Here is a 25,876-nt window from a genome sequence, read left to right on the forward strand (position 1 = left end):
AATTTCTGTTCTGCTTGGATGAAGGATCCTCTCGATCCTCCCTTATTCCGTGTCGGATCCTTGGTTGGATGAAGGAATGGGCCAGGGCTGAACTTCAAACAGAGGAGGTGCTGCACGAGAGAGAAATAAAAATCAGATTAACTCAGAGAACTCAGAGAATTCAGATTCTAAACCTATCAAAATGCTCAGCCAATCCTTGGGATTTTTGGGGCATTTAATACCTCAAACACCTTTCCAAATCGGGATTGAGTGGGAAGATTATTCCTGCTCGTGATCTCATTATAGGGAAAATAATCATCAATCAGAACATTTTCCCTTTTTCTGTCCCTTCCTGACAACCTGCAACCACGGCCTGGCAAAGCCCAGCTGGAGCAGGATCCAAAACTGGGATGTTTCCTTTGGGACGAGCCTGAGGTCTGGGAGAGGTCACTGAAGGAAGGAATCGCGATAGGATTTGTCTCTCTCAGGTACAAAAAAACCCCAAAACTTTTTTCCTTGCAAAACTGCCCCTAATCCAGGTGCAATCCCTCGGGGATCATTTACCTCAGCATGGCGTGGGTCGACTCTTTCCCTCCTAACCCCTCCCTCTTCCAGAATTTTTAATTTCCCTGGATGCAGCCGGGATGGGATTTGGCACATCCCGGTCTGTCCCAGTATCCTCCACCAGTATCACCCCATGAACAGATGGGGGAGATCCCATCCCTGCAGGAATTCCCTGTTCTCCCACATCCTCTCTGACAGCACTGGAATTCTCCTCAGGGAGAAGTTCAGGGAGACTTCAACACCTTCTCCTCATTCCAGGCTGTGGGATTCCAGGATCCTGTTTATGGAAACCTGGTATGGCTTCAGCACCACGAAGGAATGGGATTTTCCAGCCTGATCCTGGTGTTTTCATGGCCAGGATGTGTTTATGCTCTGCTCCCTATTTGTGGTTTCCTTAGGCCTCGTTGATGGGATCAGGGAATTGTTAAGGTTGGAGAAGTTCTCCGAGACCATAGAGTCAAATCGTTCCCCCATCACGGCCACCACGGATCCGTGTCCCCAGGTGCCACATCCACATGGATTTTCAATCCCTCCAGGAATGGGAACTCCACCACTGCCCTGGGCAGCTGTGCCAGGGCTGGATAACCCTTCCAGTGAAGGAATTTTTCCTAACATCAGTTTAAATCCTGTCCCTAATCCAACCCAATCCAAGCATTCCAGTGCTTTCCTGATGTCTCATCCCTCGTCCGTGGTCAGATCCTTCCTCTCATCACAAGGATTTTGGGATGCTGGAGGTCTCCACGTGCCCCATCATCTCCCATCCAGGTGGGATCACCAATAATTACCGGATAATCATTGACCTGTAGGATCTCCCATCACTCTACCCCTGTGTCTTCCCTAAAATCCCAACAATATTCCATCAAAATCCTCTTTTCCTTTGCTCTCTCTGGGTTCTTCACCATTTTTACACAAAAAAACCACCAGGGGTCACAGATTGAAACCCTCGTGGTGGCAACCCCTGGGTGAGCCACCAGGACTTCCCAAAAACCCCAAAAAGGCTTTCCCAGCAGGGTCCAGATCCCAAGCAGCTTCAGGATGCACCAGGAAGAGCTTCCAAAGCCAAGCCCAGACTGAAATGGCATCAAATTGTTTGGGATCGTGTCGCTCTGCCTCCTTGTTTTTGGTAACCTTGTCCTCTGGATTCCCTGGATTCCCACCATCCAGAGCACTTCCTTGTCCTTCACCTCCCAAGAGGGGCTCCAGGAGAGCTGGAGAGGGACTTGGGGACAAGGGATGGAGGGACAGGACACAGGGAACAGCTTCCCACTGGGAAAGGGGAGATTTGGGAAGGAATTCCTGGCTGGGCCAGTGCGGAGGGGCTGGGCTGGAATTCCCAGAGAAGCTGTGGCTGCCCCTGGACCCCTGGAAGTGTCCAAGGAAAGGCCGGACAGGGCTTGGAGCAGCCTGGGACAGTGGGAGGTGTCGCAGGAGGTGGAACGGGATGGGATTGAAGGTCCCTTCCCACCCGAACCATTCCATGATTTTATGACTCCGTGATTTGGATGTTGTCTCCAGAACAGCCTCCCCGAGGACAGGACACCACACTCACACGGGGACCTGGCGTCCCCCCTGGGGACATCTCCGGGTCCTCTCTGCCGCCGCTTTGGAGCTCGGACAGGTCCCGGCCGAATCCCGGCGTTCCAGAGGGAGCTCCGGGCCAGAGCCTTGGCCTCTGTCTGGTGAGGTGAGGCCCAGCTGGGACGGACTGGGGGCTTTGGGACAGGATCCAGGTCTGCAGGAAGTGACAACTGGGAACGGGAGAGGGGAACGGGAGAGGGGAACGGGAGAGGGGAACGGGAGAGGGGAACGGGAGAGGGGAACGGGAAGGGAAGAGAAATTATCATCCCAACAGCTTCAGAGGGTCTGAAAACATTGCAATCCACTGAGAAATCCTATAGATTTTATTCTCTAAATCTATCCTACTGATTCTATAGAATAATATCAATAATTGTTGATTTTATCAATTTTGTTCCCAAGTGATATCCCTTAAATGACATTCCTAAAAGGTACAGCCATAATCTGCTTTATTTGAGGTGTGCTGCAGTGCAAATCTACCTCAAGGACAAAAAGATCCAATTAGAAATTGGTGCCAGTAAAGCTAAACCCACATTAATTAATTCTCCAAACCAATTAATATGTTAATGCTCGGATTCTCCCCTGTGCACGTCCTCAGTCTGCTCAGTGTTTGAAGACTCAAAAGTGTAAAGGATGAAGCTTATTTTAACTACTATTTAGTATAAAAATATAGCAAAAAACCCCCAAAAATCTCAACAATCCGGTTTATTCCTTGAGAAAGATCTCAAAAATTAAAAAAAAAACCCACAAAAACAAAAACGGAAAACAGATTCTGGAAAAGAACAGCTTGGGATTTTTTTTTTTTTTTTAATTTATCTGAATCATTTGGTAAGAGTAAAGAACAAACATTATGTTGAATAAAGAAAATTCGAAGTAGGGTTTATAAAATATAAATACACATCACACAGGAGCATGTGCTGGGAATCCTGGATTTTCCTGTCAGCTATTCCCACCTCCTGGAAACGGGATTTTGACTCAGGACATCAATCCCCCATCAAAATACTGTGGAAAGAATGTAATCCTGCCTTCAGATCCTGCAATCTCATTACCTTGGGACACAGGCAGGGAGGCACCGACGACTGACCCTGTCAAAAAGATGTTATTTAAGGACTAAAAATAATTTTTAGAGGACTGAAACTAATTTGGGAGCAGCTGTGAGGTCTGGAGCAGACGAAGGCAGACCCAGCCCCTCGTTGCTGACGTTGATCCACCCAGTTTGACCTGCCCCATAAAATATCTGGGAATTTGCTGGGAAGGACTCATGGGAAGGGTGCTGGGATCAGAAATCTTGGAGTATCCCCAAGGCCTTTCCCTGGATGCAGAGGGGGCAGGAATGCCCAGCCCCCCCGTGCAGAATGTGGCCCTTCATTCAAAACCTAATTAACTTCACTGGCTGTAATTTACTCTTTATTCTAATTGGGCCAATTGACTTTAATTTATTCCAAACCAAGAGCGAGCCTGGTCACATTTTCTGCTTTCCATGATGAGTAAAAAAACTCCGAACCCTCCCAGGTTTTCTCATTCACCACGTGGAACCATGGAGCCAGTGGACGTCCCCTTAATTAGGTTTATTTATTCTTATTTTGTTTGAGTCTCCTGAGCTGGGAGCTCCACCTAAAAACCCCTTTTTTACATCTTCATTGTTGGCTGTAATATTCTTTATTCTCACCTACACTCTGCGCTTGGGATCATTGATCTGTTTGAGGGTTTCATTTTAATTTGACTCGGTGTTTGCTCGCCTCGGGCGTTTATTCTTTCATCCTGGGCTATTCTCCTTCTAAGGATTTGCTGAATGATTTGCACATTAAGCCTCTTTATTTAGACTTGATTAAATAGGAGCCTTTTCAAAGGTCTTTCATTTCAACCAGGTTTCCCAACGCTACCTTTAATAAGAAATGGAAATTAATTTTGGATTATTCCTAGAAAATTATATTTTTATGCATTTCACTTTTTCTTGTGCTTCAGCCTGGTTTAAGCTTGGCTTTACTGTTTCTAGTGCTGCGCTCATTTATGGCTGTCCAGCCCTGGCACAGCTGCCCAGGGCTCCCATGGAGTCCCCATCCCTGGAGGGATTCAAAATCTCCGTGGAAGTGACACTTGGGGACACGGATCAGTGGTGGCCTCGGCAGTGCTGGGAATGGTTGCACTGGATGATCTTAAAGATCTTTTCCAACATCAGCAATTATGTGATTCCCCTATTTTTTAATCATTCAAATGCTTCCTGATTGCGGTTGCAGTTTAATTAGCTTTGAAGATCATATAACTTTCCTAAAATCCAGGGAAAGAAAACCAAATTAACTTTTTTTAAAAACAAAACAAAACAAAACAAAAAACTCTGAGCTGAGATCCTTTCACTTCTGGCCTGGCAATAAAACAATTTGAAACTGGGAAGTAGTGGTGGGCTGAACCCGTGTGAGGACACGGATCCTCCAGAGAGCGCAAACTCTTAAGACAAGAGGGCTGAACCATGATCTTTTCTGCTCTCCAACGGTGCCAGAACCAATTTCCCTGCACACAGGGGCTGTATTTGGGTCAGGAGGATGCCTCTCCATCTGGGACACAAAGCCTCTCTTTGGTGCCACCCTTTTTTTTTTTTTTTTTTTTTTTTTATCACAACTCCCAGGACGTTCCTGCCTTCCGTGGCTCAGGGAACGCCGCGTGTGCTCCCAGAACCCCAACGCTCCCGTCAGCGTGGCCTTCTCCTGGCACTCGTTTGTTTTCCCGACCCACAAAACCCACGGAGCTTTCTGGAATGACTTCCCTGAGCTCCTTTCACGGGAGGATGCCCTATTTTAGCAGCCCTGAGCACAGAGAGCCCTCAGCGTTAAGGTTTGCAGAATGCTCGGGGAATGAACGAACGTTGAACCGCGGCAACCCAAAGTCGTGAAATTTTGGGAAGAGATGCAAGGGTTGTAAAAGAACCATGGCAGCACTTTGTAAAAAAGCAGGGATTTTTTGGGATAGCAGGTGCCTGACACCTCCCCAGGTGCTGGGATCACACACACTGGTGACACTTGCCAGGGATTTCACCTTGCGGAGACGAGCGGATCCACGACCCCCTCTCTTCTTCCTCTCAGCCTCCTGCCTGCTCAGGTCTGGGGTGTGCCCTCCTCCCTTCCTCCTCCTGTGGAGCAGAACACAATAATATCAATAAATGCTCTGCACTCGCCGCCTTGGTGGTAATAAAAATCAAATCCTTTGGGATATCGCCGTCGGAAAAGACGTGGCTTGAGATAACACATTTTTATCTTGCCCCAAAGAGCACAGTCAGCTGCCAGGGCTCGGGGGAAGGTGGGAACTTGATTTTTTTTTTTTTTTTTTTTTTTTAATTTTGGCAAGTTGTGATAAATTCTGGCACTCAAAAGCAAGCTCAGGACTCAGTGATTTAAGCTAAGTTGTTACAGCTCCTTAGGGAAACTCGCAGAAAAGAAGTCGAGCTGAATCGATTTGGGAGTTTTCAGTGAAGTCTGCGTGACCTGAAGTGTGAAAAAAAAGTCTGGGGGCTTCCCCTCCAACAAGGTGTTTATTCGGTGGTTTTGTAGCCAAATAATTCCATACATGTATCTGCGTACTTCTGGTACTACATGCAGCTGCTATTAAATTCGACACAATTAACTGGCAGAACAGGGATATTCCAGAGTGTGCAAATTAAGTGAATTGCACTGGAATATGGCCAGCTGCCACTTTTTTTTTTTTTTTTTTTTTCCCCCTTAATATCGGGAGTAAAATCCAGACTCTGAGGCAGTATTTCTAAGCACTCAGGCAGGTTTGTTATCCGAAGGCGTTCATTCCGCATTCAGATTCTGTGATGTGGAATCTGGGAATTTAAAGCAGAAGCTCTGAGTGTCTCTGGGCAGCGAAAAAAGCACAGTAGGGACACAAAACCATGGATATAAAGGGTGGAAGTGGGTTCTAAAAGCAGATTTTATCCTTCAAAAAGCCAGGATCACACCACATAACACACACACACAGCACCAGCACGTGCCCGGTATTCCCTCATGGCAGCCCAGGACCGTAAAGTCAAACCTTTATTTGAAATAAACCAGTATTTCAAAGAGGAAGTTGAGGAAAAACTTCAACCTGTTTATAAATACAAAAAAAAAGCCAAGGGAGAAAATTCAATCCAAAGCATTCCAGTTGGGAATGAATTGGTCATTTTGGTGGACCTGGCAGTGTTGGACGCGGTGATTTTAAAGGTGTTTTCCATCCTAAATGATGCTGTGACCTTCGGGGAGAAAGCAGCCCTTGCCTTGTGACTGTAATTATTATAATAAAATTTAATTGCAAATTATTATTGTAGATTTGGGTATCTGCTGCTGCACTCTGGTGTCCAAATCGTGGCGTCGGGTCAGCCCCACAGCCCCAGCTCCAGGCCAGGAAAGCTGAAGGAGTGAGAACCAGGAAAAAGCACGGCAGCTCTCACTCCCAGTGCTGAGTTTCTCACACTGTTTTGCACCCTTAAGGATTTTTTTATTTTATTTTTTTTTTTTTATTTCCACAGTGGGGAGCTGGGCTGGCTTTTCAGCAGCAGGAAAAGGGAGAGATGAGCGTGGGGCTGCTCCGAGCCCTTCTCACGTGAGCGTTTCTTTGTCAGAAACGGGGCCTGAGCCGCTGGCAGAACAATTACTGAAAGTAATTATTTTCCCGTCGGGTAAACACTCTGGGGACAATATGCAACTGTTTTTTAGAGCCAGCCCACGGACATCAATTACCCAAGGCCGGGCAGGGGGGGGAAGGACCCAACGTTTTGGCCGTGAGAAGTAGCAGGGCCCTGTCTTGAGGCGCAAGGCCGCGGCGCTGGCGAGGCTCCAGCGCTCGGATGGAATGGGAATTCATTGTTCATGGTCAAGTGGGAGGCAAAGGCTTTTGATTTATTGGCAAGCAGCAGCACAAACAGCAGATGCCTTCCAGCAGAGCTGTGCACGCAAGGCCTGACGGAAACGCCCTCCTGGGCCTCTCTGGAGGCAGATCAGAGCCCCGCAGAAAAATTTCCTAACTCGACTCCGCGCTTCAGATAAAAATCTTTCACTTCCCCTTTGCGATATTTCTTTGTGCCCGGAGAGGCAAATCCTTCCTTGCTGATTTCTGGAGGTTTTTTTTTGTTTGTTTGTTTGGTTGTTTTTGTTTTTTTTTTTTTCTGTCTGTGACAAAAAGCTGCTCGGACAATTCAGGCAAGAAAACAAACCAGACCTACCAGAAATCGTGGTTGTGATAAATTACAACGCGGACAGTCACAGCTATAATTCTATGGAGGGATTTTGATAACCCCTTCCAGGCAATTTGTAATTCAAGCCTGTCTCTATCTCTTCTCTATCAGCTCACCCCTCCCTTGGCTGCACATCTGATCATTGCTATTCTTAATTTCTCTGCTCAGTGACTGCGCAGCTTTTCCCACACTGTCCCAACTAAACCCAAAACCTCCCAGGGAACTTGCTGAGGGATCTCTGTCCCATCTCCTTCACCCTGAGCTCCTGGGCACAGTTTTTAGGGTACAAACTCCTGCCTTTCTGAGCAGCCAGCAAAGAAATCCAGCAGAAACAAAAAATTGTTTTCAATGATCATCCAGATTGCAAATGAACCCCATTTTTGGGCACTCCCCAGCTGTGGCCCAGTGTTTTTGTTCTCCCCAGTGAGCACTGGCCAGGTCAAAAACTCACCCAGCTGCTGTCTGGAAATGTATTGATCTGTTTTTCAAAGCTAAAGAGTCAATTATGGTCTCGTAGCCTGCAGAATATGTTTTATATTTCCACTTAGAGGACTCCATTTCGACTGCATTGCCTAATTAAGAATTGTCTGTAGCTCGTTCTGCTTCCCACATTTCCCTTTTTGTTTTCCCTAAACACGGGTGAGTTCTCTGCTAGGAATTCTCAATGGTGTTTTGGTGCTGCTGTGGAAGGGAGAAGGCAGCTGATGACTCAAAAGGCCAAGCAAGGAACAGTTTTGAACTAAAAAAGGAGAGGTTTAGGTTAAATATTAGGCAGAAATACATCCCTGTGAGGGTGGGGAGGGGCTGGGCTGGAATTCCCAGAGAAGCTGTGGCTGCTCTCGGATCCCTGGAAGTGTCCAAGGCCAAGTTGGACACTGGGGTTTGGAGCAGGCTGGGATAGTGGAAGGTGTCAGGGTTGGAACTGGATGAATTTTAATGTCTCTTTCCACCCTGGAATTCCATGGAGCTATATCCTGGAACTATCCTGGAATTCCATGAACTCTGCCATTTAAATGACAACATTTCACCTTGATGTGATGAGCAGCAGAGTCCTCCCCTCCCCTTGGACCAGAAAACAACTGCAGAGTGAGGTCAAGCTCCGAAGAGATTTTAACCAGGCCCAAGAGTCAGGAAAAACTTATTTTTGGTTGATTGCCTCTTAAATTCTGGAAAATCCAACCTGGAATTAGGGAGATTAACTTGGAGTCAAGGTAGCAGCCAGTGACTCTTCTTGCACTTGGCTTTGATGGTGGCGTCAGGTATTTCTTTGATGTGATCCTGTCTGTTCACAAGGAATTCTCCACAGCTCTAGCACTCAAATGGGGGAAAAAGGGTTTTGTTGGCTCAGGGATTCTCAGTCAAGGTGCTGGGCTGGAAGAACTCTCTCCAGTCCTTTTCTCTCCACCATCACTTTGGTTTTCTGCCGTGGCCTGAAGGAAACCCTCACCCCTGTTCCTTTCCACGTGCGCTCAGACTGCAGCAAAACCCATTTCCTCTCCCGGGTTCCCTTTGGCAAACCCCGGGAAATCACTCCTATTGTTTCAGGATCGCGTTTCACACCCTCACTCATCCCTCCTGACATCCATTTTACATGAGGAGAGGTTGTTTTGCCCTTGAGCTCCTGGAATCCGGCTCATCTGAAGGAGAACCTGGAATTGCTGGCGGGGTCAGAGATTTTTATCTTGGGATTCTGTTCTGCTTTCCAAGCTGAGCCCTGCTCAGGCAGGGTCTGCCTGAATTGGGGTGGATTTCTGGGAGACTCCAAACCCAGGCTTGGCTTGGCATCCCAGAGGACCACGGCGACGTTTTCCTGCCACCCCCACCAAAACCTGGGGGACACTCAAGGTGGTGTCCCCCTCCTCCAGGGATCCAGCTGAAGAGCTGAATTCCCATTCCTAAAAGGTGGAGAACAGAGCCTCAGTGGGAGGATTTTTGGGAAGGGACAGCAAAGTGTCCATGGAAAAGAAGCACCAGAACATTTTCGTGGGAGCGGGAGGCTGGGTCAGCACCTGAAACGTGGCACCTGTGCTGCTGAATAATCAGCACGGATGAGCCTGAGCACCAGCAATTACCTGCAGCTTAAGTGATATTAAAGGCAGATCCTTGATAAACAGGCAAATCTCACAGAATTCCTCTCTCTCCTCGCAATAATCCCCTGTAATTGCGGATAAATGGCAGATTTGCAGGAACTCTCGCCATTAAAACATTCTCCACAAATGGAGGGAGGCCGGGATCTCACTCAGGAGAGGCAAGCAGGGAGTGTATTTATCATTTGCTGTTTCATTATTTCAAGTGAATTGTTTTTCAGCTGGTTCTGGGCTTCATCCGCAGCTCAGCGTTGGGACAGGCGACTTTAAACTCTTTAAACAAGGCTTGTCCTACTTTTTTCATGGCAGAGGAGAATCCTAAACCTCACGGAAATGGCACAAAAGAATCCTAAACCTCACAGAAACCTTTGGGAGCTGCTACACAAAACCATCGAGTGCGGCTGGGAAATAATATCAGGACGTTCGTTTGCAGCAAGGAAGAGTTTGGTGAAAACACTCAGCTAAAAAAAAAAAAAAAAAAAAAAACCTCAAAGAACTCGACCCAAAAGTGGTGTCGGAGTTGGGAAACATCCCACAGAAAGAGGGTGAGGTGGAAACTGGGAATCCCTTTGAAGTAGTGCAATACCCAAGGACCAGGGGACGCGGATTAAAACGTGATTCATAAAAGGCTTTTTTGCTCAGGGAGCTCTGCGGAACACCCCGGAGGAGCGCTAGGTCCGGCAGAGTTAATCACGTTGGGAAAGAGCTCCGGGAGCGCTTGGCCAAACAATCCCTGGCTGGGGTAATTCCTGGGTTGGTTGTTCCCGGGTGCAGGGATAATCTTGGCTCTGTTGGATATTTACTTAAACGCAACCCGGGTGCTTTTCGTCGTGGCTCCCGTCGGTTCCCAAGGTTTTTGTTGGCACGGCGGAGAGGAATCTCCTGCTCTGCGTGGCGAGTCTGTGGATTCCCACAGGAACCAGGGGGTGGTCCAGAGGATCCATTGCCTCTTTCCCAGCCTCACCCTTTCAACAGCAGCTGGGCTGAGGTGACCCCGGGGAAGTGTCAGAGGTGGATTTTCCAGGGATTTACACAAGAAAAAGGGGAACTCTTCTCACAAGTCACTGCCACACCCTCCCTGGGCTTGTTGACGCACAGAAAACTGACCCTGGATGTAAGATTTGGAAAATCTTTGATGCCAGAGATGGCAGAGGAAAACGTGCGGCAGCTCTAGCACAGATCCGTGTGCAAATCTCTGCTCTGGCAGGGAAATGCCTTTTTTTTTTTTTTTTCCCATGTGGATACTCCTGAGATTCCAGGAAGTGATGGATCCAGGCAGAGCAGACACAAACACCATTCATCACTTCCGTGCCCTGACATCCTCTTACACCTGCCCTGCAATTCAATCATCCCAGCCTCCTCTCAGCCAGCAGATCCTCTGAGTGATAGAATTACATTTCATCACCATTAGTTCATTCTTCCTCTGCCCTGCGAAACTCACACATTCCTCTCAGCCTGGCAAGCTTGACTGAAAAAACTCTCCAACAAACCCTCGTCCTAATTCCTCCCATTCCAGCTCTGTAACATTCCCCCAGGAGTTCCAGACTGACGAGGACACAAAGCAGTGGCAGCTTTGGAGACCGAAACCGATCCAAAAAAAAACCAACAACAAAAAAAAAAAAAAAAAAAAAAAAAAAAAACCAAAAAAAAAAACCCAAAAGAGCAGGAAGACACGCAAAGGACAGAGGAGACATCAAAATTCTTGTGAAAGGAAAAGAGGTGAAAATCTCTTACGCCTGCGTGGCCTGCTCGATGGGGTCAGAGTTGTCCAGGTAGTTGTAGCGGATGGTGTCTGTGGGGTTCCTGTCGGAGGAACGCCAAGGAGGGAGCTCTTTTTTCCCCCTGGTTGTCCCCCGCCCTGCCATGGGAAGTTTCCTCTCTGGGACGTTGCTTTTTACTGGCTGCACGTCGATAACTATGAACTCGTCCTTGGAAGGAGTCTAATTGGAGAGATGGAAAGAAGTTTTTAGCCTATGGTGAAAATCAGACTGATGGAGCTCAGAAAATCAGATTAGATAACTCTAAATTAAACTTAGAGTTATAACAATTGGGGATTGACTCAAAATTGGTCTCCATTATGGTTGATGGAGAGAAAGAGGCACCTTGTCAGTGCTTGTCACCACCCAAGCCCTATAATCCATATTAAAATGAGCAGAGCTGTTGTTGAGATACATCAGCTTCTCTCTATCAACTACAGAGAGCCTGCGGGTGACTTCGCTTTAATTAAAGGGCTGAGCTTTGAATTTGGGGCAGGGGGATCCCAAAAATATCAAGAGGCAGAGGGGCCAGAAGCCAGACCCCTCAGTTTTCCCAGTGGGATCAAACACCCGTGGAGGAGGTGTGATGCCTGGAGAGGCTACCTGGAACAGAGGCTAGACAGAATTAGAGAAATCAAATGGGTATTTATTGAAAAGGCTTTCAAAGGACACACCTTGGGCAGTACGAGAGCCTGGCCGAGGCTCCACCCGAGATGGATGACTCACACTTTTATAAATTTTGGTGCATTTCCCTATTGGGGTTAATTGTCCCATTACAGATTCAGGTAATAAACTCACATTTACCCAAGATGGACTAGTCATGATTTTTCACACTTTTATAAATTTTGGTGCATTTCCATATTGAGGTTAATTGTCCAATTGCAGCTTCAGGTAACGAAGTCACATTCCCCCAGTTTGCCCCCATCAATTCGGAGTTATTTGTATATTCATTTTTTTTTTTTTTTGCGGGGCCTGAAGCCGCGACGGTGTCCTCGGGTCTGGGGCTGGGAAAGGATTGTTTTGTCTAACCAAAAACTGTGAGGAGAACTTGCTAGCCCTTTACACGAAGCACAGAGTTAGATGCTAACGCAGTAGAGGATCTGGGAAACGCAATAGCCAAAATTTAAGGCGTCAGGTGGGTGTGTACCTTGGGCCTGGTGAGGCGCAGCTCCCTCACCATCTCGATGTAGTGCTTTTTCCACACTCCCTGCTCGAAGGGCGTGGGGCAGAAGTTGATGAGCCACCCAAAACGCAGGCACTTCAGCATCCACAGCTGGTCCAGCTCCGACAGGTACTTCCAATGCCAGCTCACCTGTGAATTCCCAGCTAGTTGAAAACCTTGGGGCTTAAAGCATCCGAGATTTTGGATTTCTGTGCCAGGGATGTAATTCCCACGTATCCTTAAGTGAATTCAATTTTTCTATGCGGTTAATGCTCTGTTTAAACCTTTGATGAAACCATTTCAAGGCCTTCATGATGTGGGGCCCTTCCAACTCAAGATATTCTGTGATTCTAAATCATTTTCTAACCCATTGTCTCCCTGCCTGAGTATGGAGAGTTTGAGTTGCGTCCACATGAAGTGCTAGAGAAAGTTACTAAAGCGAGACTTAGCCAAGCTGAGATTATAATATATTCTTAAATAACATGGAATATTACATTAGTGCAGTAATAATGTCACTGCAAACTAAACCTATTAAACTCATTAATTTAAAACCACTTTGGGCAGCATCTCACAGCAAACAGATTTTTGGAGTCTAAATCATTTTGCTCCAAAGCCCATCGGTAATTTTCTGCTTCTCCACATCCAACACTTGACTGTCAGGCATTTTAGAGGATCTGTTTTCCTTAAAGGATCAAGTGCTGTTCTTTACAAAGCCAATATTTCTCAAAGAATTAAGTTCAAGGTGTTTCAAAGGAATGTGGTTTTCAGGAAGTACCAGGGTTCCTTTCTGGGAATAATCAGCCTTGAAAATCTCACTTTTAAAATGCTTTAGAACTGAGAATTCAAAATTACTCTTTACTTCTGTGAATCTTAGCCAATCTGGCTTAATTTAGGACCCAAGGAATGAGCATCACTAAACATTTGGCACAGGCTGCCAAGTCAGAAGACCTTTTGTCTTCATTAATAATCAGTGTTATCCCTTTTTACTTTGTACTGGCTTTCTGATCCTCAGGCAGGTGTTGGCATTTGTTTGTTTGTTTGTTTTGTTTTTTTACCTGTGCACATCGACAGAGGCTCCGTGGGTCCAGGAAAGAAAAGATGTACAAGGACAGGACCCGAGGGAGCCTCGTGGTGAAATCCACGGCCTCGGTGGGGACTCGAGCCTGGAGCTGCTTGGCACAGAATTTCTGCTGGGACAGGGAGCAGCGTTCCAGCAGGTCCACCAGGATCTTCCTCCTCTGGCCATCTGTCCACTTGTCAAACTGAAAAAAAAAAAAAAAAATAAAAAAAAATAGAAGTTTCAGGTGCAGAGAAAGCAGAGATTCAGCTTGTTAAAATAAAACGCGAGGGAAAGAGCAGGAGCAGCAGCTTCTGGTGACTCATTCTGAGAGAAGAGAGCTCTGGGAACAAATGGAGAGGCCACATGAAAAGAAACTCTGAAGCCACAGAATGATTTTTAATCCTGAAAGGATGCAGGATGGCCTAGGCCAGGATTCCCTGATGCTGCCGGGACAGGCCGTGAGGCCTGGCTTCCCTCACGGAATGGAGGAGGCTCGCACGGGTTTTTACAGGAGCAGGCCCCAGTGATGAATTCATTGCTAATCCCTTCTCCCCTGACACTTCCATGGCCCCCACCGCTGCAATCTCAGAGTGCCTCAAGTTTATAAAGCATTTTTTCCCTCATGATCCCACTGCATGGGCCCACAGGGAGAAGCAGAGCTGAGGGAAACCAAACCAAGGCCCACCTGGGCCTGGCCAGGAAAAAATCAGCGGCGGCAGCAGAGTCATGAAGGCTTTTCCACAGCTGATGGCAGGTACCTGAGGAGGAGGATGGAATCCGTGTGGGAGGAACTCAGGGAAGCAGAGATGGCTTTGCAGAGCTTGGCAAACGGGGTAGGAAGGGCCCTGTCAGCAGCCATCGCCCAGGACAAGACCGACCTCATCCCCATCCCCATCCTCATCCCCATCCCCATCCCCATCCCCATCCCCATCCCCATCCCCATCCCCATCCCCATCCCCATCCCCATCCCCACAAATCGCTGCCATCTGGCTCCAAACCTGCAGTTCCAAACATGCCAGCGGGGAGGAAAAGCTGATTTTTTTTTTAATTTTTTTTTTTTTTTTTTTGGGCAGGAGCAGCAGGAATTCCCAGTGGGAATGGCAGGCAGTAGGGTGGGATGGTTGGAGAAGCCTTTCCTGAGGGGGGGAAATGTGGATTTTGTGTTTTACTAGAGGGTGTGATGGTGATAGGGCTTTAAACTGAAAGGGGAGAGATTTAGATGGGATATTAGGGAGAAATCCTTCCCTGGGAGGGTGGGGAGGCCCTGGAATGGAATTCCCAGAGAAGTTGTGGCTGCTCCATCCCTGGAATGTCCAAGGAACAAGCTGGGATCATGGAAGGTGTCCCTGCCCATGGAATGGGATGAGATTTAAATCCCCTTCTAACCCAATCCCAGTAACTCCATGAAACTCCTCCTGGGCGCAGCAGGAGCAGCCCGAACTCCTCTCCTTTTCAAAGGGAAAACTGAAAAGTTTGGGGAATTCCCCTCAGTGGGGAATGCTGCTCTTCCCAGTTTGTTCCCTTCTCGGGGTTGGCCATCCCCAGTCACCCTGGAGTCACCTTTCCACAGCTCCCAACTGGCTCCCTGCAAGTCACATCTCTGCACATCTTTGTCTGCATTTATCCTCAGGGACATTTAAGTCCTTCGTTAAATGTGACTTTCAAAAATTAAATATAACTCTATAAATACAAATACAAATATATATATAATTAATAATAAAAATAAGAAAAAAGTTCTTCCAGTGGGTTTTTTTATTGTTATTATGGGTAAATAAATAATTTAATGTCCAGTGTCCCTTCTTTTTCCTGTCAGAATGAAATGGATTAGAAATTATCTTCTTTTTTTCCTCTGCTTTCTCCCCACCCCAAATCTGTGCTCAAATGGAGGGCTGGCAGAATAATAGTTTAAAATAGAATAATAGTTTAAAATAGAATAATAGTTTAAAATAGAATAATAGCTTAAAATGCACTGTGCAGATGAAGGTAATTAAGAAGCATTTTCTTTCTGATCATTTTGAAGAACTCCTTCTTTTTTTATTTATTTTCCTTTGGATGAATTCCAGTGCTGGAGAATAAACTCCAGGAAGAAAATAGCTCTTCTTCTCACAAACACCTCTGCAAGACCTTCAAGAAGGTCAGCATGAAGAAAGTGTGGGTTTGGCATTCCTGAGATCCTGGAGAGATGAAAAGCCAAACAGAAAAAGCTCCCTGTCTTTTCAGACACAGTGAATTAAAGAATATTCTCTTTTTTTAATCCCTGTTTTTCCTACAACTTTCAATTCTAATGATGCTTAGCAGGGTATTAAGGGAAAGCTGAAAGTAGAACCTGGGGATTTAGGACTTAGAAATGTTCCCTGAGAATAAAATCAGACAAAGATGTAGCAGAGAAGGACAGAGGAGGTTCAGCCCTTCTCGCCCTCGGTTTGAAATCAGACATTTTCTCTGTCACACGAAGAGGGAAAACTTCTGCTCCCCATCCATGATCCCAGCCCCATCCTCTGCTCGTTAAAACAATCCCCGACCGCCAATTTGCACTGATAAATTTCTGTGTGAGCCCCGGAGACAAGGCAGGAACAGGCTCAGCCTCTTCCACATCAAGAGATTAAGTGAATCAGTCAAAACAAATCTAGCTTCACTTCCCAGCAGAAGGACGAGTTGCTCCTTTTTTAACCCTTCCCACCCTGCCGTGAGTATCCCAGTGGGGGAATTCCTTCCATCATCCTTTACACTCCATTTAAACCAGTGCCACAGCATCGGGAGCACTGGGAACACCCAGCAGCAGCAGCCAAGGAGTTAAGCTGGCAGGATTTGTCTCGTTTCCAGCATCACCCAGGACGTCCCCATCCCACATTTGGCTGCTTCGTCCACAGATCCTCCCCTTGGATGTGATTACAGCAGCACAACCAGTCGGACTGGATTCCCCTTGCTTCTCCTTCCCTCTCCCCACAGCTTTTCCCCTGCCAGGGCCTTCTCCAGAACAATGTCACCGCAGGGATTGTGTGACACCAGGCCGTGCTGGATCGGTTTACAATTAATCCATGAGTGCACACACACAAATAACCAAGCCTGACACGGAGGGAGAGCCCGGAGAGGCCCCACTGCTACAGGATGCTGCTGGTTTTACTGGCTCCAACTGGAGAAGGACACGACCCTCATCTCCAGCCCAGGCTGGGATCCCTGTGCTCGGCAAGAGTAGGAATGGATTCTCCAGGAGACAAACCTCCCTCCCCAGCCATCCTCTCCCAGTCCTGCTGAAAGGATTTGTTGGACACCCAGGAGCTGGGGGAGAAGGTGAGAAGCAGACAAGGCACCTGACATCTGTGAAATACCTGAATCCACCCAACCAAATCCCAAATGTCCCGGCTGCCAAGCAGCTCCTTGTCAGCAATTGGGAACTCTCCCCTCAGCATCTGTTTGGTTTCACTTTTCCCTCTGTGTTTACACAAAGGACCCTGACATTTTACGGGAGAATCACGGAAAAGACTTGGGTTGGGAGGACCTTAAAGCTTCAAGGCCTGTCCAGCCTGGCCTTCATCCAGGAGCTGACCCCATGGCAGGTGAAAATGCAATGGCTCCTCCTTGTCAGCAGGCCACCTTCCCTTCCTCAGAGTCTTCCCAGGAATCTCCTCTTGGAAATGAGGCTTGGAGCAGCCTGGGGTAGCGGAAGGTGTCCCTGCCCCTGGCAGGAGGCGGAACGAGATGGTCCCTTCCAACCCAAATCTTTCTGTGATTCCCTTGTAAAATGTCAGGTTTATTTGTTTGATACAGCAGTAAAAGTGAAAACTGGGCCAGGGACAATCCTGCCACGGGAAGACCGATTATTATCAGCAAATTGAAGGGCAATTATTATCAGCAGATTTAATTCTTGTGCTTCTACTGCAACGTGAGCAGAGATGGCCCCAAGAACGTGGCCTGTGGCCGCTGTCCTGGAAGGGTGTGCCCCACCTGGGACGACCCAATTCCACCCAGAGAGGTGACAGAAGGAAAAACAACAGGTTAAATCACGGGATCACAGAATCCCTCAGGTTGGAAAAGTCCTCCCAGCCCAGAGCTCTGAGTGCCACATCCAGCCCTTCCTTGGACACCTCCAGGGATGGGGACTCCAAACCTGCCTGGGCAGCCCCTTCCAAGGCCTGACCACCCTTTCCATGAGGAAATTCCTCCTGGTGCCCAACCTGAGCCTCCCCTGGCACAGCTTGAGGCCGTTCCCCCTTGTCCTGTCCTTCATTCCCTGGAAGCAAAGCCCAAATCCCGCCGGTGCACAGAAACAGAAATTAAATCCCTCGGATCACCTCATTCCCCGTTTCTCAACCTGTGTCTTATGGATCACAACACCCTGGACAACATCAGAGGTGTCTTGTGGCACCAGCGGGAAAAAAAATAACAAAATGAAAATACAAATCCCTGGATGCATGCAAGTAAAATCAAGGAAGAATTAAATAAATGAGCATCCCAAGTTTAATCCACTCTTTATTTGGAAGACCAAATAAAGGAAAACCGCTGTGGCAAAGCCGCGCGAGGTGTTTCTCGTCCCGCTTTTCCAGGAGGTTGGATGCTCCTTCCGTGGAAAAAGTTGAGGGACGCTGATCTGGTTCCCCTCCTGCCACAAGGCAGGATCTGCTCTCCCTAAACCATTCCTGGCAGCGTTTGTGTAACCTCAAAAGTCTCCAGATTCCACTGCTAATCCCCAGGCACGCCATTCCAGCAGGGAATTTTCTGCAGCACTGGGATTTGCTCGGGTTTAAATCGTGTCTCCACAGCTGCAATGCCAGCCCAGGATTTCCTGCCCTCTCCAAAGGGAGCACAGGGATCAGGAGGGATCACCCCCTTCCTCTTTCTTGACACCTTCTGTGTTTCACTTTCACTCCTCCATCTTCCCTGCAGCACAGGGATGTTTTCCATGTTTTTCAGGACCTGCTCTCACCTCTGACTTGTTCCCAGCTTTCCCAAAACGCAGGGAGCAGAACCGGGAATGACTCTGCCTTTAGGATATTTCCCTTTATTGGAAATCAGCTTATATTCACTTTGCGACCCAACCTCATTCCCAGTATTTTTTTTTTTTTTCCCTGCAGAACTGCTGCATCCTTGGATTCTCTCAGGTGTGAAGATTTTTGGGTGTCACTCCTTCGTGCAGCACTTTTCCCTCGCCCTTCTCTGGCTGCAGGCTTTTCCAGCCTGATTTCTAACCCCCAAAGTTAAGGAAACCCCTCCAAGCCTGGCGTTATCCGCAGATGGAATCAGGGAATCATCACACTTGGGAAAGCTCTCAGATCACCGAGTCCAACCATTAAACGAGGATTTGTTTCCCATTCCATCATGTGGGTATCACTGAAAATGCTCAACAGGAGTTAGGGTGGGCTCCAGCTTTCCAGTTTCAGGATAATTCCTTTACAGCCGCCCTGAGCGCGATCCCAGCCGTGAAATCCGAGCTCCAGCAGCTCCGCTCAGTCCACGTTTCCACTTGGAGAAGGTCATGGGAACTCAACGTGGGAAATCCTGCTGAGGTTTCTCCTCGTGGCTCCTCTCACACAGCCTCAGGCGTGGTAGGGATTTCAGAGGAGCTTTTGTGCTTTTTTTCCTTGGAATGCCGGGTGGCAGGAGCACGAGGAGAGCCAGCTCTGAAGGAGCCTTCCGAGAGCTGCTGATCCAATGCCTTGGGAAAGGTCGGATACGTGACCATTCAGAGATGATTCAGCACTTGTGAGAGTGGTTGGAGGAAGGCTCTTCCCAGATTTTGGCATTTTTAGGCATCCAGCGATTTCCAAGAGACAGGTTTTATGTTTTCCACTTGCTGCCTATCCCATTAAAAGCTGGTTTTTGAACAGTAATCACTCAAATATTTAATTCCCTTGGCTGTCCCTGAACTTTCTCATTATCAAAGCACAACAAATTACCGAATTATTGTTTCCTATAAAGACAAATAATCCTTAAAATCAAAATATTTGCCTGTAAACACCATCTGAGATGCAAAAAAATATTCATGATTGACTTATTAAGTATAAAGAATCATCAGTTCCAACCCAAACCAATCTGTGTGTGCACTTGGTAGATAAAATATCATTTACAGATTTCAAAGACCCTCCAGCAGGCCATGGCAACATCTGAACATCCAGCATCTCCTTTGAAGACTTCACAGACATTTCCCGGGTTTTTTTCGTCTCCTTTCAGCTCATTCCAATGATGGAATCTGATTTCCCAACTTCAAAACTTACAGAATGTGGGAACTGAGGGAATTTATAACTTTACTGTCCTCAAAAGCAGAGCAGTCACATCAAGGAAGTGAATCTCTTTTTCCAAAAAAAAGAAGAAGTTTTACATTCCCACGAGATAAACTCCTGAGCAATTCCAAAATCTGCCTGTAGCAAATATTTATTTAAAGAGAAAAGTTTACCCATTTTCCAAGCAGGGATCTTCTTTCTTCAAATACCTATAAAACACCAAAAAAAAAAAAAAAAAAAAAAATTTGAGTATTTAAAGGAGACTCAATAAGTGCTGAGAAAAAAATCCAGCTTGAAAAACAGTCCACAAAACATAAATGGAATCACTGAATGGACAATTTTGGAAAAAAAATTACGGATATCCTTTAATCCAAACTCCCTGATGGGATCAGCTAAAGGAATGTCCAAAATACCCATGAGTTTTGGGAATTTCATTGGATGGAGGTTCCAGAACCTCCCTAAACATCAGGTTCTCCAATTCCTCCATCATTCTCCAGGCCCCGTGCTGGACTGATTCCATAAATCCATGTATTTCTTGTACTGAGGAGCCCGGAAATTCCCGACTTTTCCTGTGAAGAGGGAAAGAACCGACATCCCTTCTCCTGCCACCTACGCTCTTCCCTTGACTGTTCCTGGCTGATCCTGTTGGGAATTTATCATCCCTGCACTCCTGGAACCTCCTGGATTCGATGCCGCATCCCGGGAAGTGTACAAGGCCAGGCTGGATGGGGCTTGGAGCAGCCTGGGACAGTGGGAGGTGTCGGGGTTGGAATTGGATGAGCTTTAAGGTCCCTTCCAAAACAAAATATCCAGGGACCTCTCTGGGAAATCTCAGCCAGGGCTTCCACACCCTCAACAGCCAAGAATTCCTTCCCAAATCCCATCCAAATCTCCCCTTTCCCAGTGGGAAGCCATTTCCTGTCCCAAGTCCCTCCATGCCTTGTCCCCAGTCCCTCTCCAGCTCTCCTGGAGCCCCTTCAGGCTCTGCCAGGGGCTCTGAGCTCTCCCTGGATCCTTCTCTGCTCCAGGTGAACACCCCCAGCTCTCCCAGCCTGGCTCCATGGGAATTCTCCTCTCCTGGACACACAGTGACGGGACGTGCCCCAAGAAGCTGAACTTCCCACCTCTTTATTTCAGAAATTCCACTAATCCCGACTGGAGGTGCCGGGGTCCTGAAATCCTGCACGGATTCCGTCCCAGCTCAGCAGGAACCTTCAGGAGCGGGATAACAAGAGCAGCCTTTGCTCACTTTGCAGCGACAACTCCCACCGAGGACGATTCCCTACCAAAATCCAGAGGAGGAATTCTGCTGTTGACCTTTATCCGTAGGGAGCTGGACCCCGAAGCGCCACCACCACCAAACCACCAAACTACCTTCAAACCCTCAGGATGGTGACCTGGGGAGTGAAGGAATGCTGGGAATTTTTTTTTTTTTTTGTTGTTTGTTTATTTGCAGGGGGGACACACTGGTAAAGCAGATTTAAAAAAACAAAACAAAAAAACCCAACCAACCAACCAACCAAACAAACAAAAAAGCTGAACTTGGAAAAGGATTTGCCCCAAGGAAGGGATGAATAGTCAAAGATCTGAGTTTTGGGTTGGAGAATTAATTCCGGGGGGAAGGAGCTGTTTATGGTCTTTGATCAAAGGCAGACGTGGATTTGCTTTCAGCGTTCTTGGAGACACATCTGAGCTGAGGCTCTCACAAAGTTCTGCCTCTCCGGGTACTTGGGAGTGTTAATTAGCAACGGAACGGCCCAAATTGGGTGTAATAACCCAGCCCACGTCCTCTCCTCCAAGGCTTTGTGGACTCCGCGCACGTGGAGCGCCTCGGATGCAGCCGGAGGCGCGGGATGATTTTGGGATCTGCTGAGTCACATCCGTGGCTTCAGGGGGTTTAAAACGGAAAAATCTCTCCATCCTTTGCTGCAAATGACACTGGAGGCTCTTCTGCCTCGGAGCTGAATTCCTTCTGCCCAGCAGAAGGGAAATCCTCTCCCCGATTCCAGTCCTTGCCAGGACGGAGTCTGCAGGATGCTCCCTCTCCTGCCGTTGCTGCGTCCTCACCTGCAGCACCGCCCTGGAGTATCTGGGATTTCATCCCTGGTTTTGTGAACATTTTGGGATTTCCTGATTCTGCCTCTTTGGCTTTTGGCCTGTTCCTGGTGGTGATCCTGCCTTTAAAGCAATCCTGGAATCGTGGAATGGTTTGGGTTGGAAGGGACCTTACAGCTCATCCAGTTCAACCCCAACACCTTCCACTATCCCAGATTGTTCCAATCCAGCCTGGCCTTGGACACTTGCAGGGATGCAGGGGGCGTTGAATCCAGGAGGTTTCAGGAATCACAGAATGGTTTGGGATGGACAAGACCTCAGGGATCATCTCTTTCCAACCCCCTGAGAAGATGTCCAATGTTAGGAAGAAATTCTTCCCTGTGAGGCTGGTGAGGACCAGGGATAGAATTCCCAGAGAAGCTGTGGCTGTCCCTGGATGCCTGGAAGCGTCCAAGGCCAGCCTGGAGCAGCCTGGGGCGGTGGGAGGTGTCCCTGCCCGTGGCAGGGGTGGAACGAGATGGGATTTAGGTTTCTCCCAACCCAAACCATTCTGGAATTCTGTGACAAGTGCCCTCCCACAACATTTGAAAACCCAGGGAAATCTAGAATGGCACAACCCCAGAATAAACCAGAATTTGTCAAATTCCAAATTTATGACACCATAAATTCCCGGGTCTGCTCCTAACCTTGGAATTTTGGTGCTTCTGCCTGGGACCAGCTCTGAATTCCCACCTCTGCTGCCCCTCATTCCCCGTTCCGAGTCCATTTCTCACACATCCCATCCCTCCCTGCTTTCTCCATCCCCCCCATCCATAAATTCCCATCCCTCCCATCCATAAATTCCCGTTCCTTCCATCCGTAAATTCCCGTTCCTTCCATCTATAAATTCCTCCTCACGCTGCCTCCTCCCAGGAGTGCAGAGAGGAGCAGAACCTGTGAATGTATAAAAATACCTCACGGAACATCTCCTGATTCCAAACGTCACAACTAATTTTGCTGCAGCTATTTTTATTTATTTTTGGGTTTTTTTTTTTTTTTTGGTTACAGAGCAGCGTAGGGATTAAAAAAAAAAAATTAAAAAATAAAGTGGGTTTTTTTTTTTTTTTTTGGCCAGGTCAGTGGTTTAAAACCTGGATCAGAAACAAGAAAATCGATTTTATTATGAACTTCCCAGAATCTTCCAAGGTTGGAAAAGATCTCTAAGGTCGTCAAGTGCAACGATTTAATCCAGCACCACCACACTCCCTGCGTGCCAAAGGCATTTCCAGTCCATCCCTGGTCTTTTTTCATTTTTGAATATTCATTTCTGGCATTTTTTGGGATATTCTTGTATATTCCTCCCTACCTGGAGCATCACCCAGCACTGGATTATTCAACAATCCAATATTAATCCCTAAAAGTTTTGCTGCAGCTCCATCCGACTGCATAAGCAGCAGAGGAGTTAAAAAACAAACAACAACAACAACAAAAAAAAAAAGGTGGGAAAATGTGGGAAAATGTGGGAAAATGTGTGGGTTTTTTTTTTTTTTTTTTAATTTCTGGTTAGGTCATACTTTATTGCACAGAGATGCGTATCTGCAAAAATAAAACGATTCAAAGGCTGGAGAATTTGCCAGATCGAAAAGACTTCAAAGAGCTCAATCTCTTGAGTTTATCAGAAATAAAATAAATTCAAGTGTTGGCTTGAAGTGGGGTAAAAGTCCTTACACAGGGGGAAAAAAAAAATTAAAAGCTGGATACAGAGGAGTTTAATTAGGGAGCAAGGGGAAAATCAAATTAATTTTGATGTCAGAGGTATCCAGACAGGAGACAAAGCTTCATCTTTTTATGGGATAAGGGATTCAACACAAGAAAATTATTAGGAAAATTTTAATTTTTTAAGGAATGGCAGTTCCCCCCCTCCAAAAAAACCCACAATTTTGTGACTTTCAGAAAAAAAAAAAAACCAAAAACAAAACAAATTATTTGGTAAAATAGCAGAACTTAAATTAAATAGTTGTTTGCTTTAAATAGGTAAATCGGAATTTCTCCATCTTTTCATATTAGATATTATAATGTAAAGAATTTATGTGTCTAATATCTCTGTATTTCCAACAGGGAACAAAACTCCAAGTTCTTATTCCGTTACTCATGACCACCTCTGACTCACACTCAGCTTGCTCTGGGGTGAAACTGGAAGCTTTTGGTGCAAAAAAAAAAAAAAAAAAAAAATCGCATTTTTGTGACTTTCAGCATGAAACAAATCCGCTTTAAAAAAAAAAAAAAAAATTGGCAAAATAGCAGCGTTTCAATCAAATAGAACAGAGTAATAAATCGGAATTTCCCACCTTTTAATGATAAAATTTTAATGTATTTATGTGCCGTAAAGACATCTCCGTCCTTCCAACAGGGAACAAAATCTCTTTATTCCATTTCCCACCACCTCCACAGGGGAAGATTAAATCAATTAAATTTTTCTCAGGCTTGGGAATTTGGGAAACGGAGGGATTTGATTCTATTCCAAACCGACTGGACGCGATCCCGAGGAAATCAATCCTGGATCAACTGGATGATCTCTGTGAGTCCTTTCCCAACCCAACAATTCCGGGATTCCCAGATTTTTCAGGATCTTAACCTTTTTTTTTTTTTTGGTGGGAACTTGCCTGGTCGTTCATGAGCTGGTGGTTCAGGGGAGTCCAAGCGCTCAGCTGGAGCTGGAGCTTGGAACCAGCCGCGTTTTTGGGAGGCGCAAACGCCATGGAGAGGGCGGATCCTCCTGGCACCACGGATGGCTACGAGAAAGAACAATGGTGGGAGTTATCCCTGGGCCATTCCTGATTTTTATGGGAAAAAAAAAATAAATGAGATTTTTAATAAGGAATTTAATGGTTTCACAGAAAAAAAAAAAAAAAAAGATGGACGCCACCCGCTGGGCCATTCCTGATTTTTATGGGAAAAAATAAATGAGATTTTTAATCAGGAATTTAATGGTTTCACAAAAAAAAAAAAAAAGATGGACGCCACCCGCTTGGCCATTCCTGATTTTTATGGGAAAAAATAAATGAGATTTTTAATCAGGAATTTAATGATTTCACAAAAAAAAAAAAAAAATATGGACGCTACCCGCTGGGCCATTCCTGATTTTTATGGGGAAAAAAATGAGATTTTTAATAAGGAATTTAATGGTTTCACAAAAAAAAAATGATGGGCACTCTCCCTGTGCCTCTCTTGCTTTTTCTTTTTTTTTTTTTGGTGGAAAAAAATTAGATTTTTAACAAGGAATTTAATTATTTCATTGGACAAAGATGGACGTTATCCCTGGGCCATTCCTTTGTTTTTATGGAAAAACATGAGATTTTTAACAAGGAATCCAATGATTTTATTGGACAATGATGGGTGTTATCAATCCCTTTTTTTTTCATGGAAAAAAAAGAGAGATTTTTAACAAGGAATTCAATTATTTCATTGGACAAAAATGGGCATTATCCCTTGGCCATTCCTACTTTTTTATGAAAAAAAAAGCAAAACAATTTCAACAAGGAATTTAATTATTTCACAGAACAAAGATGGGCGTTATCCCTGTGCCATCCTTGGTTTTTTTTGTGGAAAAAAATGAGATTTTTAACAAGGATTTTAATGATTTCACTGAAAAAAAAAAAAGAGGGACACTCTCCCTGTGCCATTCCTGCTTTTTCTTGGAAAAAAAATGAGATTTTTCACAAGGAATCCAGTGATTTTATTGGACAATGATGGGTGTTATCAAATCCTTCTTTTTCATGGGAAAAAAAAGAGATTTTTAACAAGGAATTTAATGATTCTATTGGACAAAGATGGGCGTTATCCCTGTGCCATTCCTTTTTTTTGGAAAAAAAATTAAGATTTTTAACAAGGAATCCAATGATTTCACAGCACAGCAATGACACAAAATGTGAAAATAATTTGAAATTCTGTCTTTTGAGGGTGACCGTGGTTGATGGCTGGACTTGATGACCTCAAAGGTTTTTCCCCAACCTTAATTCCGTCATTTTTGCAGGAATTTCCACATCGAGTAAATCAGACATTTACCAAAAAAAATCCCATTTTTGGGGACACCAAACATCTGAAAAAAAAAAAAGAAAAAAAATCTCCCTTCCCTATTTATTCAGCAATTTATTTTTTTTTTCTGTAAATATCTCAGATCTCTAAATCTTCCTGGAGGCAGGATGGATAATGGGATTTTTGGGGGACAAAAGGA

The 25,876-nt window shown here is 46.0% G+C and overlaps 1 protein-coding gene across 1 annotated transcript; it reads right to left on the bottom strand.

Moving 5' to 3' along the window:
* Positions 1 to 42: 42 nt before the first annotated feature.
* On the bottom strand, positions 43 to 25,040 carry FBXO16 (F-box protein 16). The gene is made up of 8 exons (XM_062488371.1): positions 24,306 to 25,040; positions 19,782 to 19,817; positions 13,386 to 13,592; positions 12,316 to 12,480; positions 11,146 to 11,351; positions 5,137 to 5,242; positions 2,093 to 2,291; positions 43 to 110 (listed from the first exon to the last, which is right to left on the bottom strand). The coding sequence occupies exons 1-8, from the start codon at positions 24,399 to 24,401 to the stop codon at positions 43 to 45; spliced, it is 1,083 nt and encodes a 360-aa protein (XP_062344355.1). The 5' UTR covers positions 24,402 to 25,040.
* Between the last annotated feature and the right edge of the window lie 836 nt (positions 25,041 to 25,876).

The sequence above is a fragment of the Cinclus cinclus genome, chromosome 3, assembly GCF_963662255.1.
Source record: "Cinclus cinclus chromosome 3, bCinCin1.1, whole genome shotgun sequence".
Classification (NCBI taxonomy): domain Eukaryota; kingdom Metazoa; phylum Chordata; class Aves; order Passeriformes; family Cinclidae; genus Cinclus; species Cinclus cinclus.